The 22,573-nt window shown below is 52.5% G+C and overlaps 7 protein-coding genes across 7 annotated transcripts; 4 read left to right on the top strand and 3 right to left on the bottom strand.

The window, feature by feature from the left end:
* The first annotated feature begins 164 nt into the window (after nt 1-164).
* BO97DRAFT_403989 (uncharacterized protein) lies at nt 165-1,689 on the top strand. The gene is made up of 2 exons (XM_025694857.1): nt 165-639; nt 705-1,689. Exons 1-2 carry the CDS (start codon nt 258-260, stop codon nt 1,322-1,324), a joined length of 1,002 nt encoding a protein of 333 aa, XP_025554124.1. The 5' UTR covers nt 165-257; the 3' UTR covers nt 1,325-1,689.
* BO97DRAFT_468884 (putative MFS transporter) lies at nt 1,672-3,744 on the top strand (the record flags this gene model as incomplete). The annotated part of the gene is made up of 5 exons (XM_025699788.1): nt 1,672-2,186; nt 2,255-2,943; nt 3,036-3,103; nt 3,214-3,639; nt 3,669-3,744. Exons 1-5 carry the CDS (start codon nt 1,802-1,804, stop codon nt 3,742-3,744), a joined length of 1,644 nt encoding a protein of 547 aa, XP_025554123.1. The 5' UTR covers nt 1,672-1,801.
* An 813-nt stretch (nt 3,745-4,557) lies between these two features.
* BO97DRAFT_339546 (putative short chain dehydrogenase/oxidoreductase) lies at nt 4,558-5,623 on the bottom strand (the record flags this gene model as incomplete). The annotated part of the gene is made up of 2 exons (XM_025691559.1): nt 4,558-5,240; nt 5,365-5,623. 2 exons carry the CDS (start codon nt 5,621-5,623, stop codon nt 4,558-4,560), a joined length of 942 nt encoding a protein of 313 aa, XP_025554122.1.
* Nucleotides 5,624-7,680: 2,057 nt separating this feature from the next.
* Nucleotides 7,681-10,369, bottom strand: BO97DRAFT_386043 (putative gamma-tubulin complex component GCP4; the record flags this gene model as incomplete). The annotated part of the gene is made up of 2 exons (XM_025693509.1): nt 10,158-10,369; nt 7,681-10,098 (listed from the first exon to the last, which is right to left on the bottom strand). Exon 2 carries the CDS (start codon nt 10,081-10,083, stop codon nt 7,681-7,683), a length of 2,403 nt encoding a protein of 800 aa, XP_025554121.1. The 5' UTR covers nt 10,084-10,098; nt 10,158-10,369.
* A 385-nt stretch (nt 10,370-10,754) lies between these two features.
* On the top strand, nt 10,755-16,341 carry ubaA (E1 ubiquitin-activating protein ubaA). The gene is made up of 10 exons (XM_025699787.1): nt 10,755-11,103; nt 11,164-11,252; nt 11,319-11,404; nt 11,462-14,246; nt 14,311-14,431; nt 14,779-14,934; nt 15,010-15,178; nt 15,234-15,320; nt 15,404-15,582; nt 15,662-16,341. Exons 1-10 carry the CDS (start codon nt 11,098-11,100, stop codon nt 16,226-16,228), a joined length of 4,245 nt encoding a protein of 1,414 aa, XP_025554120.1. The 5' UTR covers nt 10,755-11,097; the 3' UTR covers nt 16,229-16,341.
* Nucleotides 16,342-16,917: 576 nt separating this feature from the next.
* BO97DRAFT_339605 (calcium-binding mitochondrial carrier protein) lies at nt 16,918-19,127 on the bottom strand (the record flags this gene model as incomplete). The annotated part of the gene is made up of 8 exons (XM_025691562.1): nt 16,918-17,437; nt 17,497-17,529; nt 17,582-17,685; nt 17,735-17,796; nt 17,847-18,466; nt 18,537-18,744; nt 18,849-18,929; nt 18,998-19,127. 8 exons carry the CDS (start codon nt 19,125-19,127, stop codon nt 16,918-16,920), a joined length of 1,758 nt encoding a protein of 585 aa, XP_025554119.1.
* Nucleotides 19,128-19,946: 819 nt separating this feature from the next.
* Nucleotides 19,947-20,967, top strand: ssn8 (cyclin-dependent protein serine/threonine kinase regulator SSN8; the record flags this gene model as incomplete). The annotated part of the gene is made up of 3 exons (XM_025691568.1): nt 19,947-20,106; nt 20,167-20,376; nt 20,432-20,967. 3 exons carry the CDS (start codon nt 19,947-19,949, stop codon nt 20,965-20,967), a joined length of 906 nt encoding a protein of 301 aa, XP_025554118.1.
* Between the last annotated feature and the right edge of the window lie 1,606 nt (nt 20,968-22,573).

Genomic DNA, 22,573 nt, shown 5'->3' with positions numbered 1-22,573 from the left:
CTCCCTCCAACACGCATGACACTGCGCTGCCCCAAAAGTGGGCCCATCGCCGACTAAGCGGACCATGGCGAGTGAAGGTGTTCACCTCAGGCGCTGCCAGCGTAATTTCTATTTCCCTGATTACCTTCTCTCCTGTTGCTGTCTTTCTCTGCCAAGAGTGCAATGTCTACAGCTTAGGACAACTGTCAAGAACTCTCCATCAATTGTGTTCTAGTTTGTCTTTGTGTCCTAGACGGGAACACAGCCAACCTGGGACCATGTCCAATCTCCTCTCCGCGTCTACTTTGGAGCCACATCTGATCCGGAAGTTGGATCAGATAGTGGCCAAATGGCGCGCCTCCAACCACGAGCCCTCTCCTCTCTTGCTTCATCTCTACCGGAACTCAGCGAACATCGATGTCCTGCGCCGGATCATTCAAAACCACATTGCTCTCATCACCCGGCGATCTCAGGATGCCGCCGACGGTGAAATTAGCCTCTATGACCGGGCTCTGGTTGAGATCGGTCAGAATGGGCTTGGAATCGGCTCCGAAGTGCAAGACTTCTACCTAACTGAGTTTCTCGGAGCTAACATCTCCTGCTCGGTTAACCAGCAAGTTGCCTCCGATTACATGCAATTTAACCTCGAATTGGACAACGGTAAGTGTGTCCATCCCCCATTCACTGACCTTGGCAAGTCTTTCAAGCTGACACGGCTCGTTTAGCCTTCGGACTCGGCGACAGCGACAGTGTCACCGGAGCCGCCAGCGCCCTCATCGACCCCAGCGTTGGTGCGGATGCCCCGGCCACACAAGGTGCACCCGGAAGACCTGGCTCCCCCTGCCACGGGGTCAGCATCCAGCCGAACATCAACCGCCTCATCATCCGCTTCCGCCAGGCGAAGAACGACTTCTACCGCCGGAGCGAGAGCAACACAGATACAGAGTCCTCCGTTCGGTTCCTGCGCGACACGGCGGAGAATGCGCTGCAGTACCTCCGGGCCAACGGGCGTCCCAACCATTCCCTCATTCCGGACATCGAATATCATTTCCGGCTGGCCCGCGACCGCGCCGCGCAGCTCTCCGGAGGTCGTCAGCGTCGCTTTGAAGACCCGAGTCGTGGCCCCGGAATCCCCTACCGCGGGCCACGTCGCGAGGATTCCCGTCGCTTTGTGGGAGATCCAACTCCGCGCCCCAGGGTTTATGAGGCACCTCGTGGAGGAGATCCCGGACGTCCATTCGAGGAACCCTCCAACGGTAACAGCGACAACCCCGAGGGCAGCGTCTCTTTGCCACACAAGCGTAAGCGCCCCATTGATAGCTACCGCCCTTCGCGTGACAACTGAGCCAGATCCCAGCCTTCTGGGCACGGAATGAATATCGAGGATGACATGAGGGGGTACATTGGGTATCTGCTCGTTCTGCTATCTATTAACTGACCAAGGTGCTCTATGTTCATGGCGATTGGATACAAAAATGCGGGGATGATCTGGAAGAGGGTGTTGTATGTAGCGGAAAAGTTTCTTCTTCTTTTTAAAATTGATAGGAGGATAATTAGTTAACGAGTGGGTGTTGAATGAGTTTCTTGGCTGCAGATCGCCGGCTCTTTAGCTTGAGAGCTGCCGCCACGTGCTCCGGAGGAGTTGTCGTTCACTCTTATCGATCCTTGAAAACTGTCTCCTCTTCTTTTGCATCCTGCCTTAACCTTCCGTCGTCGATAAATTGGCTTTAATCGAATGAATCTACTTTGCTTTGAAATTCTTTTGTAACCACAAAAAGGCATGAATTGACTTGCTTGACCGACGCAACGCGCACTCAGCCCAATGGCCTCCTTGCGCGCTGGCCCGACCGGAACCACATCTTCCCCTTTCAGCAGTGGATCCTCTTCCTCCGATGGACTGCTGTATACACCAGCCTCTGATAGATCAGAGAATGATGGTCACTCATCTCGTCCTGGTCGTCCAGCGACAGGAGCCCTAAAAGTGCAGACGGATTTCAGCAACGATGGGGACCGTTCAGGCTCTTCCGATGATGGGATCGATGATGGATATGATTCCTATGACGATTTCCGGCCGAGCTCCAGCAGAAGTTCGCACGATCTCCTCAAATACACGACCGTGGAAGAGCAACAGGTGGTGAAGCGATTTGACCGCAAGCTTATCCCGTTCCTGGCTCTACTCTACTTACTCTCCTTCCTTGACCGGTCAAGTATGTCCATCCAATTATCCATCTCCCGCGAATTCCCCCTGCCACCACCAAGCTAACCAGCGATGCAGACATCGGCAATGCGAAGATCGCCGGCCTGTCCGAGGACCTGCAGCTGTCATCGTCGCAGTATGAATGGCTCCTCACGGCCTTCTACATCACCTACATCCTGTTCGAATGGATGACGCTGATGTACCGACTGGTGCCGGCGCACATCTACATCGCGCTGTGCGTGCTGGGATGGGGCCTGGTGGCCTCCTTCCAGTCGCTGGTCACCTCCTTCGGCGCGCTGGTCTTCCTGCGCGCGGCGCTCGGAATCACCGAAGCAGCCTTCGGGCCCGGCGTGCCGTTCTACCTCTCGCTATTCTATAAGCGTGAGGAGCTCGCCTTCCGCAACGGGCTGTTCATCTCCGCTGCGCCTCTGGCCTCGTCCTTCGCCAGCAGCCTGGCCTGGGTGATCGTCAAGTTCAGCGACGGAGGGCCCATCGCCCCATGGCGCACGCTGTTCCTGGTGGAAGGGTTTCCCAGCGTGATTGTCGCCGTCTTCGCCTGGTTCTGGATCCCGGACTCGCCTGGAACCGCGCGCTTCCTGGACCCTCGGCAGAGAATGATCGCTCAGCTGCGCATGGACAGCAGCAGCAGCAGCAGCAGCAGCAGCAGTAGCAGTGGGGTCACATCGCGTCGAACCCGAACCAGCGGCGCATTCGACTGGGGCGAAGTGCGCAAGACGCTGGCAGACCCCAAATCGTACATCACCGCCGTGAGCTTCCCTTCCCTCGTGCCCAATCCCAGCTCGCCGATGCATGCACAGGACACCCACGAACCTCAATCCTAACCACATACAAACGACAGTTCATGTTCTTCAGCTGCAACGTCGCCTTTAGCTCAATGCCCGTCTTCCTCCCAACAATAATCGCAGAGTAAGCCATGCCTCCCCCCACCCACAAACCCAGAATAAACACCCAAGCTAACCCTACTTCCCCCTCCCCTCTCCCTAACCGGGAGGGAGGTTCGGGAAATGAAACAATAGCATGAACAATACCCCCCAAGCCTCGCAAGCCCTCAGCGCCCCACCCTACCTCCTCGCCTTCCTAACAGTCCTACTAACAGCCTACTACTCGGACCGCCACCGCACACGCAGCCCCTACCTAATCGCCCACGCCTTAGTGTCTGCGACAGCATACCTCACGCTCGCACTAACAGGCCTCTACTCTTCCCAGCGAACCCAACCCCAAGCCCAAGCAGGGCCAACATCAACCATAAACCTAATCCGATATCTAAGCCTCTACCCCGCAATCGCAGGGTTCTTCTCCGCTATCACGCTGATCATCACCTGGAGCATGGATAACCGGCCCGCGGGCGAGGGGAAGGGCGCCAGTGTTGCGTTGCTGAATGTTGTAGGTCAGTGTGGGCCGTTGTTGGGGACGAGGTTGTATCCGGCGACTGATGGGCCGTGGTATGTGCGTGGTATGGCGGTTTGTGCAGGGTTTATGGTTTTGGTTGCTGTTTTGGCGGTGGGTTTGAGGGCGTGGTTGAGGTGGGAGGGTCGGCAGGGGGGTGAGCGGAATCTGGCTCTGGTGAGGAAGGAGGAGGGGGATGAGGAGTTTGAGATGGAGAGGAGGGGCGGGGGGGTCGAGAGTCAGGGGTTGATTCTTGGTGGGAGCGGGAGAAGAGGTGGTGCTGTGGATGAGGAAGGGAATGGTGACGGTGGTGGTCAGGGGTATATTCTCTGATTGCTCTGGGGTTGTTAGGTTGGATTGATGGATGAATGTATGGATATTGAGGGTCGATCTAGATCGATTTACTGATTCGTTTAGAATGATTTGTTTGGTTATTGGTCATCGGGAAGTGATATGGATTGGTTTATCTAAGGGTCTGATAGAGCCTGGGGGTTTGCTTGAAATTGTCACTCAACTAGAGTTAAGCATTCGAAATCTCTTACACAATAACACATTCCGTCATCATCCTGTGTCCCGTGAGACCAATAGATACGACAGCCCATAAGTAACCCGGAGAAGTGAGAATGATCAGTATAAGATTCACATTAAGAAGCTATAAAACAAGACCAAGACAGTCCAGTCCTCAGAAGACAACGCTCCTAATATGCAGTCATCAGCAAACGGTAGGCAGAACACAAAGTCACGTATAACACGGAGCAAAACCGCGAACCGCGAGAATATGTCCGTTCTTCCTTTTTCTTCTTCTCCCAACCCTATCAGGCTATACCCACTTCACGTAAATAGACATTATGTAACGGCAACTCACGCCCACTCGTACGTATATATGTGTACTTCACTCCCTCACGTCAGATGAATCAGCGCAGTGCCAGACCCTTCTCCCACAACTGACCCCACTCCCCTCCGGGTAAAAGGATCTACCAAGCGGTATGCCCCCCATCAATAACCAAAGTACTCCCGGTCATAAAACTACTAGCATCACTCAACGCAAACAACGCGGCACCGCGAAACTCCTCCGGCGTAGCCAAGCGGCCCAACATATTCTCCGCCTCCCAGATGGCCCTCGCAGCCGGATTCTGCTGGAACACCTGCTCGACCATCGGGGTCAGGATATGGCCGGGGCAGAGACTGTTGACGCGGATGCCGTGACGGCCCCACTCCATGGCCAGCGAGCGGGCCAGCTGGATGACGGCGGCCTTGGACGAGTTGTAGACGGGCGAGGTCATGCCCTTGTTGGCGATCAGGCCGCTCATGCTGGCCACCAGCAGGATCGAGCCGCGCTGCTGGTAGGCGAACATCTGGCGCGCGGCGGCGGTCGCCGAGTTGAAGACGCCCGTGTAGTTGATGGACAGCACCTCGTCGAGCGCCGCCTGCGTGTGCTCGAGCGCCGACTGCAGGTGGTTGATGCCGGCGGCTGCGATGAGCCCGTCCAGCCGTTTGTCTTGCGAGGCGATCGTCGCAAACACCGAGTTCACTTGCGCTGCGTCGCGCACGTCCAGGCGGTGGTAGTGTAGTCGGCCGCCGTTGTTGGTGCTGGTTGCGTGGTCTTGCGCGGCGACGAAGTCCGGGTGCGGGTTTTCGAGGCGGTCGAGGCAGTGGACTTTTGGTGGGTTGGTTGTCGTGTTAGTAGTGGTGAAGATGCGTCTGGGGTGGTGGAGAGGACTGGGAGAGAAGGGAACTAGGAGATGGAAGCCCTGAGGTAGGAGGTAATGAAGGTGGCTTACCCTTTGCGCCGGCTTCCATTAGAGCTTCGGCCATCGCGAGCCCCAGTCCTCGTCCGCCTCCTGTAACGGCGAAGACCCGGTCTTCGAGGTCGAACTCGCGGAATCGACGTCCGTTCTTTTGCTCGGGCTTCAGCGATGAGACACGGGTCTGGATGTGATGTGTGCCATGTGGTGTCGAGTTCGTGGAATACGAGGCTCGACCGATGGCAGCAGGCACGCAAAAGCCTGCTCGCCGCAATGTAGGGAGCGACCGGTACATCGTGACGCGCATTATCAAAGTGGAGAATATGCGTTCAACTGAAGATGGAAAGATGGGAAGGGGAAAGCCACACTACCACCTCAAGGTCGAATGGCCACAATACATCCTCGAATCTTTTCTCGCCTTTACTACAGGACAAAGCTGGAGTTTATATTTCTTACCACCCCACGATACAGTCCCAATAATCACTAACCCAGAGACCAGCTGTAGCTGTCGTACAAAGGAGGAACAGCCAAGAAAAAATCAAGCTGGCCGCGTGATGGCATCAATGGATCCGCTGTCGGGATCCAGAGCTGCTTTCACGATGACTTCAGGACCCGCGCTAGCTCAGTGCGAGCTAAATTCCATGGTACAGGAACTAATCCATGCATTAGTATTGCCCCGCGGATTAAGCTTGCCACAGGGAGTTGTCGCGTCTCGGGGCAGGCAGATAACGAACTGATTGGGGCAAAGGTCGTGTTCGAGGCGCCTTCGCGGAGTTACCTCCCATTGCTTGGTTGCAGAGCCGGGCCAGCGACCTTGATCAGTTGATCGAGGGATGACGATCATCCATCAGGGTGGATTGAAAGGCCCACAAGAACGGGATTCCCGAGTATGGGGAGGCCGAGTTGCTGGTCCGAATTCAAATGAGACCGACAACGAGCACAGCAAGGATGGTCACTGCAACTCCAACAAGCAAAGTCGCCTGTTTTCCCGGATACTCCTGAGCTCATCCATATAACGCTCGGTTCAAGGGGCCCTTTTCCCGCTCGTTTGTACCGGGCAGTGTAGTGGCTGCAGAGGATGAGTTCACCCCGGCTTCTTTGGCCGAAGTCCAATCCATGGAACGACCACCCTCCAATGACGGTCTCGGCATCCTCAATGATGGTGTCATGCTTGACAAACCCTTACAACATGGCATGTCGCGACCCATCCTAGGAAATGGCACTTATCCCCGGGCGCAATCCTTGCAAGGTCGCTGAATTAGCTCCGAAGCTACTTGGCCGATTTTGTTGGTTGCAGATCCCCCGCACTGAGTTGGAAAATCACTGTTGCGCATACATGTCCAGTGTGTGTACACGAGTGTTTATCTGCCAGGTGCTCGTATAAAGCCGGCGGCAGCGTATTCTTATTTATGCTGGGCCCAAACTGAACTCTAATTCACTCGTATATCGCTGTAAGCTTATGGTCCATTAAATAATCGTATTTTCGGGTGCGAATCCGCGAAGCTTCCAAAAAATGACATCCCGAAGGCTGGCCTTGAGCGCGTCGAGCTGACTGCATGTCCGTTACGATCAACGCATTCCAGAACATCCTGTAGATGCCAGGGATCTGCCAAGCCTTCCAGTGTTTGACGATGTGAACCTTCCCGGACAGCCCCTTGCGCCAACAGACGCCTTGAGCGAGATCCTGATTCAGGAACGAGTTGACTCGAGTCAAGGGTGGCCAGCGTATGCAACGGATAGAATGTTTGCATATCTCTGTCAATCGCAAACCAAGAAAATCCCGGATCTCGGATAGAGATCAGATCTGTGCCCGTCATGAAAGGATTGCCTTTTTAAGTAACCCGTGAAAAGGCCCACCATGGATCATGTGCAACGGTGCCTTTTTTTCCCTCTTCATTTTATTTATAGCCAATGCAGAAATTGTTGAGTTTCTGCATCTCAGACTGAAATAATGCAAGCTTCATTGCAATTCGTGTGGATCTCCAAACCCGATGCGTGAGCCACTCGCCCATTTGCATCACGCTATAAGTGCAGAAGTTCTGAAGCTGGCATCAAACCTTTCTTATGCTGGATTGCCATATTTTGCGCAATGCTACTGGAGCTTCATACTTGCCAAGGCATAGGCAGTCGGCATTTCTCCGGAGTCATGGTCCACAATGCTGGGAAAGACATCCGACTCCGGGTAATGCCGCCTTGTCCTATTCGTCATCAGTACATTAGAAATCGAACTCGGGCATGGAAAATTGGCTAGATGCGTGTATGATGGGTTTGTTCCGTTCCAAGCTAATTGGGGCGATGCATTCATCTTGATATTGTCCGTCTGACGATGCTCTCCAGCTCGTCCAGGACGAATTATGCCATGCCCACAATCTCGCTCGTAATTGCAGCACCAGGTCCAATGCTTCCATTAGCATTGCCGAATTCCAATTTCATCAAAAGCCGGTCAACACCGGCTGCCTTTCGGGGGACATAGTGGTGGAGGCCGGGCTCAGCTCCCATGGGCTGATAGGACCAGTCATCGCCTGTGTCCTTCACCATGTCGAACAACTGCCGCCCTTCACCGGATCGGCTATCGTCGATGTCTCGAAGACGTGAGACAACGTCTCTTATCCCACCTTCGACGCCAATTTGAGCAGCACCAAGTGCTTGCCACACTTCGCGTTCCTCTCCTGCGTAGTCTACTAAGGAGTCGAACACCCCTTCGTCTGTTTCTAGGTCCATGTTGCGCTGTATGTTCTCCAGCCGCACTACAAGCGCGATGAAATGCTCGATGCCGGTGAGCAGAGACCTCAGCGCTTTTGTAAATGGCACGTCGGTGAGGAAAAGAGCTTGAACGAGAGTAAAAAGATAGCGACGGTGTGCAGCCGTTATCGTCTCCGGATCATGGCGTCTAATGTCGTGGCTGTTATCAGAGCTCACATTTGACGCCGGAGCAGATGGCAAAGGACCACTGGTCTGTTTGCTCTTTGACGATGATGCGGTCCCGGGTCGGGAGCTTGTAGCAAATGTCGATCGGACCGTGCCACTTTTAATCCATTCTTGAAAATGTTGCCATGATTCATTAATGATCTCTCCTTGAAAGTAACTTCCGATCTCTGAGAGCACAAACAAAGAGCCACTACATGTTGCCCAAATTGCCCTCATCTGCCGGAGTCTTGCATTATGTCTTTGCCTCCCTTCTTTGAGCCTATTTTGACCATAGGGAGTATTGCTGCGAGGGGGCCCCAGGGGCGAAGGATGGCATCTTCGGAGAGAAGTGCGCTTCCAAAGGTCACCAAGATGGATATGAGCACGCCGGATGCCTAAGAGATAAGAGTGGATCTTCGAATACACGAAGACATCAGAAGTGGAAAGAAACAAGTCGAGAGGAGGGTTGACTTGCACCGAAAGGCTCGTTGCTATCGGAAACAGGAGGTCATCGAATGCTATGTTGGACAATTTAGTCTCTGAGTAGGCTATCTTCGCGACTTGGGGCAGCGCCTCGTCTTCATCACCTGTGCGCCCATTGATCGTTGATCGGAGAACTGCCTTCGCGAGATCCAGAAGATCATCCGCGGGATCTTCTTCATCTTGTAAAGAGTAAAGCTCCGACAATGTCTGGGTCAGGGTTGCCATTACATCAGCCTCCGTGATTGATGGGCTTCCGATTTCAGTAGAAGCCTTATTCCTGATTGTTGAAGTCACGATTCGCTGGCGCTTTTCATGTAGACGAGAGTCTGCATGTGAAACGAGGGCTGTCACAAATTCTCCGCGTCCAAGGAGCAAAAAGCCATGTAAGACAGACAATGTCTCGAGTATCTTAGCTGTCGGCAGGAGGGTTGAAAGTGTGCTTTGGGAAAGGGAAAGTCTTATAGAAACAATAACACTTGATAGCATTGGTGCTGTCATGGGTGACTTCAGCGCAGCAAGATGTTTAATATGCTCTTCGCGTAGAGTAACTGGAGACGTTGAGAGACCGTTGGCATTGACTTCACTCGAAGCACTCCGTTTCGCTCGGATCAGATTCAACGTCTTGCCAATGAACAGAATAGACGCCGCTGTCTGGGGTAGCACAAATTGCGGTAGAAGTTCCGAGTGCAGTCCATAATTTGTCGCATCTGAGAGCTGGCTACTTCCAACCGTATTCTCTTCTTGGATAAAGAAGTCAGATCTCCCAAGAATTGGAAGGTTCCCGTAGAGTAACCACGTTGATAGTTGTCTGACCCAAGCAGTCTCAGCAGTGTTGACCAGACTCAGTGCGATCTCCCTCACATCGGCGTAACCCGTCTGCAGCTCCGCTCGAAGGTGGTCAATCAAGGCTGCGCTACTGCAAGTTGGGCCATCTCCTTTCGTGTTTGCAAACTGTATATGCCTTACAACCTTTCGCATCCATTCTAGTCGGCGTGTCCAGGGCGAGAATTCCCCAACTATTGTTGACAATGGTACAATTCCGTAACCACCAACATACCCGCTGTCCTCGACCAGAATTGCCTTCTCCACCTCCAGTATCTTTTTCTGGAACTCCCGAAGGTGTTGTGAGCTGATGGCAGTGGAGACTGCACGACAAATGACGGATTCGTGGGAGGCTGATATCGTTGCCGTGTGCTGTCGCAATTCAGCATGGAGACGGCTCAAATGGGCAAGTGAGGCGAGGAGGGCTTTTTCCGAAGGAGAGACGAGCGGGAAGGTATCCTCAGCAAGAGCATATCCTTCATCTTGCGTATCGAAAAGAGGCGATGGCTGGCCTGAGAGGCAGAGGAGGATTTCGTGGAGCATTGTGGGGGTAGGTCTCTGGGCGATAGCAGTCTCGAAGTCAGATATGAACGCGCTATTCAAGGGACGCGACGAACCTCGGGGAGATATCGCTATCTCGTTTATTCTTTTGACGTTGCAAGTGGAGAATTGAACGTCCCAGAAGTTCAAACCGACACATGTAAGGACACAGGCATGAGGCCGTGACTATAGGCGAGCTTCTTTGCTGGCGTCTGGCTCAGTATCGCGGCGCGGCGCGGCGCGAGATTTGCGGAGGTAGGTAGTGATACAGGCCAGGCATAGAACGTATGGGGTACTAGCCAATCAGTCCAGTCGACGTCACAGGTACGGGAGATCTTCATCAAGTCGTAGGCTTCTCTATCACAAGCACCATTGAGAGCGTGATTGGGATTTCGAGTGCAAAAAATCATGCCGCGAGCGACACATCAACAGAGCGAGTGCATGGGCAGCGCATCTTCCGGCCGGGACGGTCCCTTCTTTCCGCTTTCCTTACTTTGCGGGCAACTAGTTACTCCTACGTACTAGTAAGGTAGTAGTAAGGTACCGGTGGTGCCGGACTGTCTGCGGGGCTCTGGCCAATCACGCCCCGTGACAAGGCTGAGTCATTCATCGACAGCTTGTCCCTCTTACGTCGCCACCAAGAGAGGTCGCGACATTTGTGATCCATCTTTCTCCTCTTCTCTGTCTATTCAACTGCTTTTTTGCTTTTAACTCTTTTCTTATATCCCGAGATTTCTTTCACTCACTTGCTCCCTAAAAGACTTTCAATCTCTCTTTTCTCTCCTCGTTACACCTTTTTTCCCCGCTCTCCTCTATCCCACCGCCTCTACCCCTCCTCCGTGACCTACAGTCGGAGCTGTAGGCCCATCTCAACCTTGTTAGAAAGTCTTGCTCCTGCGGCAAGACTTTCTCCTGAAAACGTTCACAATTTCCTCCGAACTTCCTGTTCGTGACGCTGCGAAGCCTGGAAAGCGCAGAGCGTCTGTTGATAACAAAGCTCCGCCGGAGAAGAAGATCATGACCGTATGTCTTTTTGATATACTTACGCCACCGTCTCAGTCATCGGCAGCTGACCGTTTATAGGACTCCAAGATGCAACTTGACAACCCACAGGAAACTGTGGAGTTGATCAAGCAGGGAGAGATTGACGAGTCTCTGTACAGCCGACAACTGTAAGCATAAGCTAGTTTACTCTTGTGGTGGCTGGACCGGATACTGACGGTTGATCACCTGTGTAGGTATGTCCTCGGTCATGAAGCTATGAAGCGTATGGGCTCCTCGAATGTCCTGGTTGTTGGTTTGAAGGGCCTAGGTGTCGAAATCGGTAAGCACTTTTCCCATCCTAGCAAGACCAGGAGCACACTTACTCATGTGTTCGTAGCCAAGAACATCGCCCTTGCCGGTGTGAAGTCCCTCACCTTGTACGATCCTGCGCCGGTTGCCATCTCAGACCTCTCTTCTCAGTTCTTCCTTCAGCCTCAAGATGTCGGCAAGCCTCGTGCCGAGGTGACAGCCCCGAGAGTCGCCGAATTGAACTCCTATGTTCCTGTCACAGTCCATGAAGGCTCCAGCCTTGTTGACGACCTGGAGCAGCTGAAGCGCTACCAAGCGATTGTCCTTACCTTGACGCCTTTGAAAGAACAGCTCGCTATCGCCGACTTCTGCCACAAGAACGGTATCTACCTCACCATCACGGATACTTTCGGTCTTTTTGGTTATCTCTTCAACGACTTTGGAAAGAACTTTACGGTCGGAGATGCTACGGGCGAGGAGCCACTCAGTGGGATCGTGGCAAATATCGACGAGGAAGGCTTAGTTTCGGCACTGGACGAGACCCGACACGGCTTGGAAGATGGTGACTTCGTGACTTTCTCGGAAGTTAATGGTATGGAGGGTCTTAACGGCTGTGCTCCTCGCAAGATCACGGTCAAGGGCCCTTATACTTTCTCTATCGGAGATGTGTCTGGGCTTGGCTCGTACCAGGATGGTGGTATCTATACTCAGGTGAAGATGCCCAAGTTCATGGATTTCGCGCCACTCCAAGAACAGCTCAAGAAGCCTGAGGTCATGGTGTCCGATTTCGCCAAATTCGATCGTCCCCTGCAGCTCCACGTTGGGGTTCAGGCGCTTCATAAGTTTGCAGAAGGTCATGGCGGTGACCTTCCTCGTCCCCACAATGACAGTGATGCTCAAGAAGTGCTGAAAATCGCCAATGAAATAGCTTCCAGCCTGGAGGAAAAGGTAGAGCTGGACGAAAAGCTCCTCAAGGAGCTCAGCTACCAAGCCCGCGGTGATTTGAACCCACTGGCCGCATTGTTCGGAGGTATCGCGGCGCAGGAGGTTCTGAAAGCTGTCTCCGGTAAATTCAACCCTGTGCATCAGTGGCTGTACTTCGACTCACTGGAGTCTCTTCCCACTTCCGTTACGCGGTCCGAGGAGGCCTGCAAGCCTCTGGGTACCCGCTACGACGGCCAGATTGCCGTCTTTGGAAAGGAGTTCCAAGAAAAGATCTCTAATGTCACTCAGTTCCTGGTTGGATCTGGTGCCATCGGCTGCGAGACGCTGAAGAACTGGGCTATGATGGGCCTGGGAACTGGCCCCAAGGGAAAGATCTACGTCACCGACATGGACCAGATCGAGAAGAGCAACCTTAACCGGCAGTTCTTGTTCCGCAGCAGAGATGTCGGAAAGCTCAAGAGTGAATGTGCCTCTGCTGCTGCAGAGGCAATGAATCCCGAGCTGAAGGGCAAGATCGTCACTCTTCGTGACCGTGTAGGCGCTGATACCGAACACATCTTCAACGAGGAGTTCTGGGAGCGCTTGGACGGTGTGACGAATGCTTTGGACAACGTTGACGCGAGAACGTATGTCGATCGTCGCTGTGTCTTCTTCAGAAAGCCATTGCTTGAGAGTGGCACTCTCGGTACCAAGGGCAACACTCAAGTCGTCCTTCCCCGTATCACCGAGTCCTACTCGAGCTCTCAGGATCCTCCGGAGAAGACCTTCCCTATGTGTACCCTGAAGAGTTTCCCCAACCGCATTGAGCACACTATTGCTTGGGCTAGAGATCTCTTCCAGACGTATTTTGTCGGTCCTCCGGAAGCCGTCAACATGTATCTGTCGCAGCCCAATTACATCGAGCAGACACTCAAGCAGGCCGGCAACGAGAAGCAGACTCTCGAGCATTTGCGTGACTTCTTGGTGACCGAGAAGCCTTTGACTTTCGATGACTGCATTGTTTGGGCTCGTCAGCAATTTGAGGCTCAGTACAACAACTCCATCCAGCAACTCCTGTACAACTTCCCCAAGGACTCTAAGACCTCTACTGGGCAACCGTTCTGGTCTGGACCCAAGCGAGCTCCCACTCCACTGAAGTTCGACAGCTCCAACCCCACCCACCTTTCTTTCGTCATCGCTGGAGCCAATCTTCATGCTTTCAACTACGGTGTCAAGAACCCTGGTGCAGACAAGGGCTACTATAGGAAGATCGTCGACAATATGATCATTCCGGAGTTCACCCCCAAGTCAGGCGTCAAAATCCAGGCTAATGAGAATGACCCGGATCCGGACGCTCCTGCGTCCGGCTCCTCTTTCGATGATGGGCAGGAGATTCAACGGCTCGTTGAGTCGCTCCCATCCCCCAAGTCTCTGGCTGGCTTCCGTTTGAAACCCGTCGAGTTCGAGAAGGACGACGACACCAACCACCACATTGACTTCATCACTGCAGCTAGCAATTTACGTGCCGACAACTACGATATCCCCCAGGCCGACCGTCACAAGACGAAGTTTATTGCTGGCAAGATCATTCCTGCTATTGCCACAACTACGGCTCTGGTGACTGGACTGGTTGCGCTTGAATTGTACAAGATCATCGACGGCAAGGATGACATTGAACAATACAAGAACGGCTTCGTCAATCTGGCGCTGCCCTTCCTTGGCTTCAGTGAACCTATTGCTAGTCCGAAGGGCAAGTACCAGGGCAAGGAGGGTGAGGTCACGATTGACCAGATTTGGGACCGATTTGAGTTGGACGATATCCCACTTCAAGACTTCCTCAAGCATTTCTCTGATCTGGGTCTGGAGATCAGCATGGTCAGCTCTGGCGTCAGTCTGCTGTACGCCAGCTTCTACCCACCATCTAAGCTCAAGGACCGTCTTCCTTTGAAGTATGTATTCTCATATGGCTTTCCCCGACTTCTATGATCGTTGTACTAACCAACCGTTGTACAGGATGAGCAAATTGGTCGAGCACATTAGCAAGAAGCCTGTTCCTGAGCACCAGAAGAATATCATTTTCGAGGTGACCGCGGAAGATACGACGGAGGAGGATGTTGAGATCCCTTATGTGATGGTGAAGTTGAGAAAGTAAACGGAGCGATAAATCGCCTGGCTATTGTTGGTGCTGAATGAGATGCAAGGATGGACGTAGATAAATGTTGTTATGCAAGTAGAAACAATGCCACATTTGTCTTTACCACCATTTTCTTCTTTGGGAATCTTAGGGCACAGTTATGCTGAGCTAACGGTTTGTCATGGCGGCTGACTGGCGCATCACTAAGCATTTGATAACGTCATCTCCACTCCCCCGCATTGCCCCTCGGCGAGTGGCCTCGATCTCGTATTCAATTTCTCAACAGATCCTGCCAGCTTGTTTGAATCCAAGAGTATAAAGGCGTCAATTGTCCTCGACTACTTGAGGTCTGCTTGCTCATGTTCACGGCATTGCCTCGTATCCGCCAGCTGTCGCAGCATTTCTTGCAACCCAGAGTCTACGCGGGGTTCTCCCAAGCACCAAGCTCCGTCCTCTCCGCACCATCACCACCAGCTATCATTTCTTCAGCCCGCACCATGGCGGTATGAAAATTCCTAACCTGTTTACCCAATCCAGTAATTATCCTTACTGACACTTCATGCGAATGGAATAAACAGACCAACGACTCAGGCAAGATCACCGACTGGGTCAACCCGGCCGACAAGTCCGGCGAATTCAAGCGTCAAACCTCGGCCTTCCGCAACTTCATCTCCAGCAAGCCCGGCGCCGAATTCCCTCCCGAGAAGGGCCGCTACCACCTCTATGTCTCCTACGCCTGTCCCTGGGGTAAGCTTGTTCCGAGTGAATCTCAAAAAAACAGCTCAGTACTAATTCCACATAGCCCACCGCACCCTAATCACCCGCAAACTCAAGGGCCTGGAGGACTTCATCTCGTTCACTTCGGTGCACTGGCACCTAGGCGACAAAGGTACGAGCTACAATCACCACCCTGCATTTGCAACACTCAGAGGCATAAAAGCTCACCCGGGGGAATATTCCGAGATAAAACAGGATGGCGCTTCGCCACAGCCGACGAGGCCCAACCAGAGCACAACGTGACATCAGACCCTCTACACGAGAACTTCACGCACCTGCGCGATATTTACTTCGCGGAGGACCCGAACTACGCCGCGCGCTTCACGGTACCGGTTCTCTACGACAAGAAGACGCAGCGCATCGTCAGCAATGAGGTAAGCCCCTGCCCCTTGCCCAAAGATAACCCCCAAACCCCGCCCCTACCACCAACTAACACAATCCCAAAACAACAAGAGCGCCGAAATAATCCGCATGCTCTACCACGAATTCGACGCCCTCCTACCAGAGCAATACCAAAAGATCGACCCCTATCCCCAGGCCCTACGATCCGACATCGACAACTCCAACGAGTGGATCTACAACGACGTCAACAACGGGGTCTACAAGGCCGGGTTCGCGACGACGCAGGAAGCGTACGAGAAGGCCGTGACGCAGCTGTTCGCGTCGCTGGACCGGATCGAGAAGCACCTGGCCGATAACAAACAGCGGCCGTATTTCTTCGGCGACAACATCACCGAGGCGGATATTAGGTTGTTCACGACCATCGTGCGCTTCGATCCCGTCTACGTCCAGCACTTCAAGTGTAACCTCCGCGATATCCGCTCCGGGTACCCCGCTATCCATCGCTGGCTGCGTCGGTTGTATTGGGAAGTTCCGGCGTTTAGGGACACTACCAACTTTGAGCATATCAAGAAGCATTATACTAAGAGTCATAAGCAAATTAATCCGTTTGGCATCACGCCTGTGGGGCCTGTGCCGGATATTTTGCCGTTGGGGGAAGAGGTTAGGGCTGTTATCTAGATTTGGATTTGATAGGAATTGATGGATGGATCGTGGGTGGATTTTTGATATGTTTTTGAGTGATTTGCACGGTTGGAATGAATACAAACTTCCTGATTACGCTCGCGGAAATGATAAACGTACCCTTTCATATCATCATTCCAGACTATAACGACGACAAAAGTTCTTATATACATACGAAAAAGAAATGAAGCTAGCTAGCTACATAAGTAGAGAGGCACTCATTCCCTTCAGGAACACATACAAGAAATTCCATTATACAAGATTTGGGCGGGCTAGGGGCCACAAGAATCGGAAACTCAAAACTCCTAAACATGCTCTACCGCATGACGCCTTCTATGCTTAGCGAAGGTCGGACATGCGACTCTTCCAAACGACTGACTCATCCAACTGCTATATGGAATTCGTGATGTGTCCATATGTAAACGACGGAAAATCAAAACAGCAAAGCCTTGGGAGGTTTTCGGCGCGGGAGAGCTTGCGGGAAGAAGGATCCCCTCTATTTGGTAGGTAGAGGAATCGAGGATCGCGCATTGTCACCCGGACTGAGTGAACACAATGGTGGCCGGTGAGGGCCACTGGCTTTTCTAGGGTATCTCGGAAAATGAATTCTAAAAATCGAGGAAGGTAAATCGAAAAGCGGGTGATGGGGCGGCCTAAGGAGGAAGGGTGAAACTTCTCCCACGCCCTTATCTCAACCCGAGAGCTCGCTTGGCGTTTTCGTAGACGACGTAGCTAATCGAAACAGCAGGTGCGACCTTGAGGAGATTGGGTGTAAGTCCTTTGTAGAGACCGCGGAAACCTTCTGCCTGGATGGTTTTGCGGGCGACGTCAAGGATGCCGGTATATGTCGTGGGATGGAGAATAGTGCCTTGAGCTTGCAACCTCGTTCGAAGCACGTTCAATGGGTAGACCATGGAAGCGCTAAAGCCTCCACTCGTGGCGCCAATCGCACCGGTTGTGAAGTTGTTGAGCGGGACGTCGTCCTCATGGCAGTTGTGTAGCCGAGCCTTGCGAGCCAGCAAGCCCCGCTTCATGTACTCGAATGTCGTCAAATCAATGGCAGCATAGGGAAACATCCCCACAAGACCAAGGGGCAAGCCGCGGAAGAAGCCGAGGATTCCATGCTTGTTCCAGACCTTCTTGGCCGTAGCTGCAATAAGCTGGTTGCCTCGCGGACCACCTTCAACGGTTGAACATTGCATCCGGCTAGGAGCAGTATTAGCCTCAAGCACGCTTATCTGCGCAATATTGCCAAGAGAACCTACAATTTGAGGGTATCGAGAGGGTACACAAAGCACCTATTACACCGTTAGATATTGAATAAATGGAACGAGGTGTGATGCAGCATACTGTGCCACCATTCCACCACAGCCGCCGGACAGGAACTGTGAAGTCGGTCTAAGTTGCTTTGTATCATTGTGACCTTCAAGGCGGGCAAACGCGCGTTTGGCCGACTATTCCCGCGTCAGTACCGTAAGATAACCTTCACTCAGGAACAATTACCTCATAGGCGCCAAACTTAATGGCTGATTCGGGCATAACCTTGACGACATTCAAGCCGTTTCCTTCGACAATCAGCGTGGCTCCAGCCCACGAGGACGTGTCCAGAACATACCTGCAAACAGACTCCGAAGACCTCCTGCACGCCATAGTTCTTTCACGGCCTCGGCGAGTGTTTTGGACGCCTTTCCCGCTGCACGCAGCGGAGCCCCATCCTTTGCCGCGCGGACTGCTGACTGCTTCACGCCGGTCTGGGCGATGAGGTACACTTTAAGCCGATCTAGAGGGGCAGTGGCTGTCCGAGACACGGCTCCTGCGACTCCGCCCGCGAGGAAGTAACCTAATTGAGGAGTGTTCTCGGTTATCTTCTGTTCATAATATCGGAAGGACATCCACATGGCGACGGTCCTGGGTATAGGCAGCCACTCCAGCTCCGGATCACCATCCAACGGTACGGAAGCAGTCTCAAAAGCGAATCCGGGCTCTGGTACTCCGCCGGTCTCCGCATAGGCTGATGGGAGAAGGCTGGTCAAAAGGTGCACTGGGGAGATCTGGTGCAGGAGGTTTTTCAAGGCCAAGATATAACATCTAAGAAACGAGAGGTCTGTACCTAAACCCTGCAGATCATTGATGTGGACATCTCCTTCCGGGTTTAGATTGCCCGTGGCCGTGTAGTATGACAGGACGGAACGTAGGTTGGAAGACGAGTAGGCGGGGAGGAAGAGCAGGAAATCCCTAAATAACAGACGATCATTTAGTTCGCAAACCCCCCGAGACTTCTTCAGCTGACCGCCATTAGACATACCTCCACTCCGCATAAGAGATGACGCCATCCTTGTTCCTGTCGACCTCCGCAAAGAACTCCTCTAACTTGGCGTTGGACACCGTTACCCCAGAATTCGCAAAGGCGGTTTTCAGTTCGTTCTTATCGATTTCTCCGTTGTGATTGTGGTCGATGCTCTCGAAAAGTTGCCATAATCCGACCTCAGTGTGGTCGACAAATGCGCGGAATTCTGATGATGATTAGGCTGGAAAGGAAAAAAGTCCGGCGTTCAAGTTGTCCGGGAGAAAAAGAGAGAGAGACAAAAGCCCGTTGAAAGCATGCGCGTGATCTTACCAGGATAATCTATATATCCATCTCCATTGGTGTCGACCGCGTCGATAATGCTGCGCAGCATGCTGTCCGCATTCTTGAGAGCTGTGGTTTGAGGTACGGGGTCGGTCACCTGCATCAGAAGCACGGGGTCGGGTCATAGTGAAGCTTACGGTGATCAATCTTTTTGAACCCCTTTTTTAAACCATTGAAATCAAGATGACCTTCTCCCTTGGTGTCTAGACGGGCCCAGAGTCGGGCGACTCGCTGGTCACGATCTGATTTCGACTCGCCGTTATCCATGTTCGGTTATTCGAGAGATTATCGGAACTCCGTCATATTATTTTGCTAGGAGGGGTCACGGGGGCTAGTGATCGATCGGAGCCCTGTCGCAGCAGGGTAGGAGGAGAGTTGGAAGATAATTCTAGCATCGAAGTCGCAAAGCTAGGACTCAGTGGAGCTTGGGGGTAGATTTTATAAAGAGGGCGATAAACTGGCAAACATTGTTGTTAGGGGTCTTTCTTGTTTTTCTCAGCTGGAAGAAGACCCGATAGCCGTCAGAAATCGAGCCGCGATGATTTGCTTTTCTTTTTCTTTGCTTTGCAAACTACGGGGCGGGCGGAAATCTATGGCCGGAAGAAAACTAGACCCCGGCCCGGTCTCTCACGCTGAGAAAGAGGGAAAAGAGGCTGCCTGAGGCGGGGAGAGAGGAGGTCATTCAGCGACTAAACCTCTTCGGGAAGCGTTTCTCTCCGATGGTCACCTGCCAAATGAACTACTAATCAATCATTCATCGAATCTCCTCTTGATTGCCAGTGACCCTCCTTCCCTACCCAATATCGCCTTACTCCCGTATTGTTGGTGACTTCATCCTTCTCAACCCTGTTCTCATTACCAATGAGAAGCTGAAAGTCTTGAGATTTGGACCAGCCAAGGCAACTGCGATGATCATAAGCCTGCCTGTAAACAGGCGGTAGACAACTCATTGGGACGCCCAAAATCTCCCCAATCACGCACAATTCATCCATACATACTTTCAATACATACATACATAGTTCTCGCCGAGAATGCCTCATCGATGACAACGTCGACTTCAATCCTGACATACTAGACTCCTCCAGCATGGCTGCCAATTATTGGGCCTCGACCCAACGACGACATTGGTTGTTCACCCGCGAGAAACTGGCAGAGATCCGCGAAAGCTTCAGGGAGAAAGACAAAGCCGCCCATTCGCAGTTCCCTTTGCCGGACCAACGGCTGCTTAACATTTATTTCAGTCAACGTGAGCCTTGCCGTGATTTTTGATCCATTTTAGTGACATTTCAACTAAACATTTGAACAGAGTTAATCAAGCTGGGCAAGAGAATGTCCACGCGACAACAAGCGCTGGCGACAGCGCAAGTATATGTCAAGCGGTTCTACACCAAGAATGAGATCAGACATACGAACCCTTACCTGGTCGTGACGACGGCCTTCTACCTCGCCTGTAAAATGGAGGAATGTCCTCAGCACATTCGATTTGTCGTCGGGGAGGCGCGAGGTCTCTGGCCGGGTAGGAGTCACTAGCTGTCTTCGCAATTGTCAATGTGTTGCTGACATCTGCGCAGAGTTCATTGCTCCGGATGTCTCAAAGCTGGGCGAGTGCGAGTTCTCCCTGATCTCGGAGATGAGCTCGCAACTCATCGTCCATCATCCGTATCGAACTTTATCCGAACTTCAACCGGAGCTCTCACTGACGTCGGACGAGGTTGCACTCGCGTGGTCCGTGATCAACGATCACTACTTGACTGACCTGCCACTTCTATACCCACCGCATGTCATTGCCGTCATGGCCATCATAGTTGCCGTGGTATTCAAGCCCAGCCAGACCAGTTTTCATGGCTCCGCGGCACCCTTGGCTGGGGCGATGCGAGATGGCGGCTTGAACATCCTTGCGGCATTAAGTGATAAGAACGGCAGTGGCCCTCCGGCCCGAATCCAGAGGCTGGTCGCATGGCTTGCGGAGAGTGAGATCGATATCACAGCAGTCATTGAGTGCACCCAAGAGCTGGTCTCACTGTACGAAATCTGGGAGCAGTACAGCGAAAAGCATTGCAAGGAACTCCTCGGTCGCATGGTCAAAACCAAGAACCTCGATAAGTGAGGTTAAGGTTGACTCCGTTGATGCGTTTGTATCCCGCAAGGCGAAGAGATCCCAAGCCTTGCTTGTGCGACGTTCCAGAACGGAAATGTGAGCAGGCTTGTCACACATTGCATCATAACCCCAGAAGCAGGAGCCAGTGCTCTAAGCCCTTGATCTGGTCGTTGCGCCGTCGAATGAGGAGCAGAGCTCGAAGCCGTTTTGTTTGAAGCCGTGCTGTTTGCTACTGGCTCAGAAAATGCCTGCATTGGGGTGGCAGCATACAGGCTTATTTAGAAGTAATACAGGTGTTAGACTACAGAGTCAGGGTTAAAACTTCGCCACTCGCGGGGTAATGTGGGCAATGTGGCTCGATCTGTTTGTCATTGTGCATTGTGACGAGCAATCGTCTCTACCCGACGGAGAGGCGTTTGATGCCTGGGTTGCTGAGATTGGTGCAATCTGAGCGGAACAGTTGACATCCCTGCTCAGCATGCGTACATTCCTTGTCCATAAATCCATTGCACAGCACGGGGAAATATACCGGAGTAGAGGAATATTTCGAAGACTTTTGATACATGTGTGAGTATATGACATCAAATGCTTCTAGTATGCTTCGGTAAGAAAACGTGTACCTATACTCTGAGTGAACTTCTCTGACTGATATAATAGTACACCCAACTGTAAAGCCACAAGATACAGAACAGATTACTCATTGAGCAAGGATTTTTTACATGCACATCTCTCCGAAGCACAGGCACGCCAGAATTCTTCCAGGTTCTCATTAAAGGCATATGCGCTACAGCATTTGATCATAGCGTTCAATTATCTTCTCCGCTCACTACCGCGTTCCTATCATGTTTGTATTCTCATGATCACTACATAGAATCCCCTCAAGATAGAAAAGACTACCACGAGTACTATGCCGTACACAATCCAGCCACACGGATATATAGCATGTACATACTAGGCACCAGATTCTCTCTGCTTGATGATCCTGGCAATTCCAATAACACCACAAGCTACATTTATATACCCAGAGACACCTGCAAACTACACCCACCCATATCTTGTACCTGCTGCACTCAAACGCACCGCCTTCCGACCTCTCGAACTCCTCTATGAAGCACACCCATCCACGATCTACTACCATGCACTAAACGACCCCCTTCCCCCCCCCCCCTCCCCCGCGCCCCCCTCATTCCCTACGGACTACCCGAGATCAAACAGCACCTTAAATGAGAACAGAGAGCACATCCTCAAGCCCACCGAGCCGACGTCTGCATACTCACCCCCGCCAACGATCATCAGGAGCATACGCTCAACTCAACACAATCAACTCCACCACACCACCGGCCATATCGTAGACAACTACAGCAAGAACACGGAAAGCAAGGTCACCGACTTCCTCGGCTCTATTTGATTGAAGTACATGTGTTCTCATACTTCAGGGATTACCGGCTCGTCTGACTCAGTGAACGAGGAGGGCATGCGGCGGGCTCTGCTTTTCCGGATTGGTTTATAAATGTAGGTGGGGAGGGGTCTTGTTAGTACTATTGTGAAAGTACTCGGGAGAGGGTGAGAACTTGGGACGGATCTCCGTTGTCTATCGCGTCTCTTTTGATTGGTG

Source organism: Aspergillus homomorphus (genome assembly GCF_003184865.1).
Source record: "Aspergillus homomorphus CBS 101889 unplaced genomic scaffold BO97scaffold_7, whole genome shotgun sequence".
Lineage (NCBI taxonomy): Eukaryota > Fungi > Ascomycota > Eurotiomycetes > Eurotiales > Aspergillaceae > Aspergillus > Aspergillus homomorphus.
This window is presented reverse-complemented; position numbering and strand designations above follow the sequence as displayed.